This window comes from Physeter macrocephalus, chromosome 5, assembly GCF_002837175.3.
Source record: "Physeter macrocephalus isolate SW-GA chromosome 5, ASM283717v5, whole genome shotgun sequence".
Classification (NCBI taxonomy): Eukaryota; Metazoa; Chordata; class Mammalia; order Artiodactyla; family Physeteridae; genus Physeter; species Physeter macrocephalus.
The window spans coordinates 102,281,162-102,287,736 of NC_041218.1; the positions used below are offsets into that span (position 1 = coordinate 102,281,162).

At 36.6% G+C, this 6,575-nt stretch overlaps 1 protein-coding gene across 2 annotated transcripts in view; it reads left to right on the top strand.

The window, feature by feature from the left end:
- The window catches only part of LOC114486356 (uncharacterized), a 43,121-nt gene extending 41,530 nt beyond the window's left edge, over window positions 1-1,591 (top strand). For both annotated transcript variants that reach the window (XR_008617508.1, XM_055085120.1), the window contains exon 3: window positions 1,010-1,591. Coding sequence is in view for 1 of the 2 variants with exons in the window: in XM_055085120.1 (XP_054941095.1) it covers window positions 1,010-1,073 (64 nt within the window). In the remaining variant the exon portion in view is untranslated. The remainder of the gene's footprint in view (window positions 1-1,009) is intronic.
- Window positions 1,592-6,575: the final 4,984 nt, after the last annotated feature.

The window sequence follows — 6,575 nt, forward strand, 5'->3', positions numbered from 1 at the left end:
GGGCACAACATCACTTCTGTAATCGTCTTGCCAAAAATGCATCAATCAGAAAACACAAATTGATTGATTTCTCATCAATCAGAAAACCCAAATTGAGGGACATCTTACAAAATAATTTTCCCATACTCTTCAAGTGTCAAGATCATCAAAGACAAAGACAGACTAAAAATTGTCTAAGATTCCAGGAGGCTAAGGCGACAGGATAAACCAATGCAACATAGGATCCTAAATTGGATCCTGAACCAGAAAAAAAGACATTCCTTGGATAATTTTTTTTTAAGAACCATCTTTTATTGAACTATTTTAAATTTTTATTGGCGTATAGTTGCTTTACAATGTTGTTACTTTCTACTGTATAGCAAAGTGAATCAGCTATTATGTATACATGTATCCCCTCTTTTTTGGATTTCCTTCCCATTTAGGTCACCACAGAGCACTGAGTAGAGTTCCGTGTGCTATACAATAGGTTCTCATTATTTATCTATTTTATACATAGTATCAATAGTGTATGTTGACCCCAATCTCCCAATTCATCCCACCCCTCCCTTTCCCCCTTGGTAACCATGTTTGGATAACTAATGAAATTTAAATGGAGTCTGTAAATTAGTAAAGAGTATTGTATAGATGTTAATTTTCTCAATTAAATAATTATATTACAGTTATGTAATATACTAACATTAAAAGCTGGATGAAGGGTATACAAGAACTCTGAGTATTGTTATATTTCAAACAACTTTAGAGACGTATAATTTACCCACTAGCAATCCTGCCCTCCCTCAGCCTTAGGCAACTACTAATACACTTTGTATCTAGAGTTGCCTATTCTGGACCTTTCATATAAATGGAATCATATGGAAATGGAAGCTTTTTGTAACTGGCTTCTTTCTTTCAGCATAATGTTTTCGAGGTTCATCCATTGTTATGTGTTGAATTGTGTACCCCCAAAAGATGTTGAAGTTCTAATCCCAGCCTGTGAATGTGCCTTTATTTGAAATTTGGATCTCTGCAGATGTCAAGTAAAGATGAGGTCATTAGCTGTGGTGGGCCCTAATCCAATGACTGAGTCCTCATAAAGAGGGGAAATTTGGACACAGAGATACACTTAGAGGGAAGATGAGGTCAAGACACAGGAAGAACACCATCTGCAAACCACAGAATGCCTGAGGCTACCAGAAGCTAGAGGATAGGCATGGAAAAGATTTTCCTTCACACCCCTCAGAAGAAACCAACCCTGCCAATACCTTGATTTCAGACTTCCAGCCTCCAAAACTATGAGACAATAAATTTCTGTTAAGCCTCCCAGTTTCTGGTACTTTGATATGGCAACCCCAGAAATCGAATATATTCATGATACAGCATATTATCAGTACTTCATTCCTTTTTATTGCCAAAATTATTCCACTGTGTGGCTGTATGACATCTGGCTTATCCATTCAACATTTGGGTTATTTTGACCTTTTGGCTAGTATTAAAATGCTGCTGTAAATATCGGCGTACAAGTTTCTGTGTGGACATGTTTTAATTTCTCTTGGGTATATACCTAAGAATGGAATTGCCAGGTCATATAATTCTATGTTTACCTTTTTAAAGAACTGCCAAACTATTTTCCAAAGTAGCTGCACCATTTTATATACCCACCAGTGAAATGTGAGGGTTTCAACTTCATCCTCACCAACACTTGTTACTATCTGTCCTTTTGATCAGAGCCAAGAGAGTATGAAGTAGTATCTAACTGTGGCCTTGATTTGCATTTTTGTAATGACTAAGGATGTTGAGCTTTTTTTGTTTTATGTGCTTATTGGCCATTTCTATATCTTCTTTGAAGAAATTTCTACTCAAATCCTTTGCCTAGTTTTTTAATGAGTTTATCTTTTTTATTGACTTGTAAGAGTTTATATATTCTGGATACTGAATTCTTATCAAATATATGATTTGCAAGTATTTTCTCTCATTCTTTTTGCTTTCTTGATGGTGCTGTTTGAAGCACAAAAGTTTTACATTTTTATGAAGTCCAATTTGTCAACTTTTATATCTTTTATTATATTTGCAAGGGCCCGTGAGCCATGGCCACTGAGCCTGCGCTCTGCAACGGGAGAGGCCAACACAGTGAGAGGCCCACGTACCACAAAAAAAAAAAAAAAAGAAGCCAGTCTTTTACTTAACCCTAATCTCAGCAGTGACATCCCATCACCTTTTTGATTCATTAGAAATGTCACTATATCCAGCCTACACTCAAGGAGAGAAGATTAAAAAAGGGCCTGAATACTAGGAGGTATGTATTGTTGGAGGCCATCTTAGAGGCTCCCTACAAGCTTTCAATGGCCAAATTCAGGACAATTTGAGCAGCATAATAAATGACACTAATGGATTAAAACTGATAGAATAAACATCCATGAGTCCATACTGTTATAAACAAAATAATTGAATAAATACAGATCTTCAAAATATAATGGGATTACGTCCTGATAAACCCATCATAAGCTGAAAATGCATTTAATACACCTAACTTATGGAACATCATAGCTTAGCCAAGCCTATCTTAAATGTGCTCAGAACACTTACGTTAGCCTAAAGTTGGACAAAGTCATCTAACACAAAACTATATTATAATAAACTACTGAATATCTCATGTATTTTATTGAATACTATGCTGAAAGTAAAAGTCTAGAATGGTTGTAAGGGTACGGAATGGTTCTAAGTGTACTGGTTGTTTACCTCCCTGATTGTGTGACTGACTGGTTCACTGCCACTGCCCAGCATCACAAGACAGTATCATACTACATATCACTAGCTCAGGAAAAGATCAAAATTCAAAATTCGATGTACAGTTTCTACTCAACTTCTATTGCTTTCACACTGTCATAAAATCAAAAAATTGTAAGTCAAACAACTGTAAGTCAGGGACTGTCTGTAAATAAATGGAGGGGAAAGGACAGCTCTTCCTTAGAGTAGAATTCCATTTAACAAAGGTAGAAAGAAAACAGGAAAATCACCATTTGGTAAACACCACAGTAATAAGTGCTGTGAGCAAGAATGAAATCTAAAATTACTGGATGAAACTCTGATTTAAAAAATAAGGTAAATGCAAAGTCTTAAAGTTTCTCCCCACAAGCTACTTATTAATTTAAAAAGAAAAAAATTTTAACTTTACAGTGGAGAAATCTGATAAATAACAACTTAACAGAATGATCAGACTTAACCAGTAATGACTTACCAATTTCATGTACCTCTAATATGATGCACCAAGAAGGGCACAACATCACTTCTGTAATCGTCTTGCCAAAAATGCATCAATCAGAAAACACAAATTGATTGATTTCTCATCAATCAGAAAACCCAAATTGAGGGACATCTTACAAAATAATTTTCCCATACTCTTCAAGTGTCAAGATCATCAAAGACAAAGACAGACTAAAAATTGTCTAAGATTCCAGGAGGCTAAGGCGACAGGATAAACCAATGCAACATAGGATCCTAAATTGGATCCTGAACCAGAAAAAAAGACATTCCTTGGATAATTTTTTTTTAAGAACCATCTTTTATTGAACTATTTTAAATTTTTATTGGCGTATAGTTGCTTTACAATGTTGTTACTTTCTACTGTATAGCAAAGTGAATCAGCTATTATGTATACATGTATCCCCTCTTTTTTGGATTTCCTTCCCATTTAGGTCACCACAGAGCACTGAGTAGAGTTCCGTGTGCTATACAATAGGTTCTCATTATTTATCTATTTTATACATAGTATCAATAGTGTATGTTGACCCCAATCTCCCAATTCATCCCACCCCTCCCTTTCCCCCTTGGTAACCATGTTTGGATAACTAATGAAATTTAAATGGAGTCTGTAAATTAGTAAAGAGTATTGTATAGATGTTAATTTTCTCAATTAAATAATTATATTACAGTTATGTAATATACTAACATTAAAAGCTGGATGAAGGGTATACAAGAACTCTGAGTATTGTTATATTTCAAACAACTTTAGAGACGTATAATTTACCCACTAGCAATCCTGCCCTCCCTCAGCCTTAGGCAACTACTAATACACTTTGTATCTAGAGTTGCCTATTCTGGACCTTTCATATAAATGGAATCATATGGAAATGGAAGCTTTTTGTAACTGGCTTCTTTCTTTCAGCATAATGTTTTCGAGGTTCATCCATTGTTATGTGTTGAATTGTGTACCCCCAAAAGATGTTGAAGTTCTAATCCCAGCCTGTGAATGTGCCTTTATTTGAAATTTGGATCTCTGCAGATGTCAAGTAAAGATGAGGTCATTAGCTGTGGTGGGCCCTAATCCAATGACTGAGTCCTCATAAAGAGGGGAAATTTGGACACAGAGATACACTTAGAGGGAAGATGAGGTCAAGACACAGGAAGAACACCATCTGCAAACCACAGAATGCCTGAGGCTACCAGAAGCTAGAGGATAGGCATGGAAAAGATTTTCCTTCACACCCCTCAGAAGAAACCAACCCTGCCAATACCTTGATTTCAGACTTCCAGCCTCCAAAACTATGAGACAATAAATTTCTGTTAAGCCTCCCAGTTTCTGGTACTTTGATATGGCAACCCCAGAAATCGAATATATTCATGATACAGCATATTATCAGTACTTCATTCCTTTTTATTGCCAAAATTATTCCACTGTGTGGCTGTATGACATCTGGCTTATCCATTCAACATTTGGGTTATTTTGACCTTTTGGCTAGTATTAAAATGCTGCTGTAAATATCGGCGTACAAGTTTCTGTGTGGACATGTTTTAATTTCTCTTGGGTATATACCTAAGAATGGAATTGCCAGGTCATATAATTCTATGTTTACCTTTTTAAAGAACTGCCAAACTATTTTCCAAAGTAGCTGCACCATTTTATATACCCACCAGTGAAATGTGAGGGTTTCAACTTCATCCTCACCAACACTTGTTACTATCTGTCCTTTTGATCAGAGCCAAGAGAGTATGAAGTAGTATCTAACTGTGGCCTTGATTTGCATTTTTGTAATGACTAAGGATGTTGAGCTTTTTTTGTTTTATGTGCTTATTGGCCATTTCTATATCTTCTTTGAAGAAATTTCTACTCAAATCCTTTGCCTAGTTTTTTAATGAGTTTATCTTTTTTATTGACTTGTAAGAGTTTATATATTCTGGATACTGAATTCTTATCAAATATATGATTTGCAAGTATTTTCTCTCATTCTTTTTGCTTTCTTGATGGTGCTGTTTGAAGCACAAAAGTTTTACATTTTTATGAAGTCCAATTTGTCAACTTTCATATCTTTTATTATATTTGCAAGACTTCAGTACATCTAAAATTACTTCAACATAAAAAAACTATAAAAATCTATGTAGGGCTTCCCTGGTGGCGCGGTGGTTGCGCGTCCGCCTGCCGATGCAGGGGAACCGGGTTCGCGCCCCCGTCAAAATCTATGTAAAAAGTTTAGAAGACTATGTTCTAGACTACCAAAAGGAATTAGAAATGGAATTTTTCATTTGCTATTCAACACAATTCTGTTTCTTTTCTTTTTTCTAGATTATACAAGTGATGCAAATTCTCTGGAAATTTTAGAAATTAACATTATTAGTAAACTCACCATCCAGGGATAACCATCACTGTCACTGAAGTTTATAGTCTCACACAAACTTATAAACATTCAAAAAAATTGAGGATCATTTGTTCTATGAGGGGAGAGCCATGTAAACAATGTGGGGATGGATGACTCATGGACTAACAGGAATCTGTGTTGCCATGCTACACCAAGGAGAGGTGGTGCCCAACCAGGGCCATTCAGCGGGCGATGGCTTGAACTGGCTTTACAAGGTGAGTGATGGCTGTGCTTTAGGGGAAAAAGAGAGGAAGTTTTCTAGAGGGCAACCAGGTGTAAAGGAATGTCAACGGAGCAGTGATGTAAACCCCTTATAGTAACCAAGACTGGATGACACTGGATTTTGTAGGGCCTTCCATGGCATGGGATGCAATCCATGCAGACCACGGGGCATCTTTGAAGACTTCTGGACAAAGACATGGCCGGGGACCATGGAAATGTCTGAGATACATTTTATATTCTGCATACTCACATGCAGATGACCATACGTCCTGGTTGGCCAGAGACAGCCTCAGATTACACCTTTGGTCCTAGAGTTGCACCCCCTTTCACTCTCAAAAGCGCCCAAATTTGGAGGATAAATATTATCATCTACACACACACACAAACACACACAACAGAACTTTCACAATTCTCACCTTTATTACGCAAAATGCACTGAGATTTTGCATTCTATTTTATTTCATTAAAAAAATATATATATTGGTTGCAACCCATTCAACTGACTTTGACACACTAATAGCTCCTGGCCCAAAAACTCTGACCTAGATGCCTGTCAGGTCTTGGGAAAAGGGGGAAGAAGACAGTTAAGTTTGGGTATGTACAGTTTAAGGCCGCGGTTCTCACCCTTGGCAGTACATCAAAATCAACTAAAGCATTACTGAAAATGCACATATCCAGGTCCACTGCATATAAAGCTCTCCTACGTGTATTTCTATGGAAAGAGCTGTAACGTATTTGACAAAT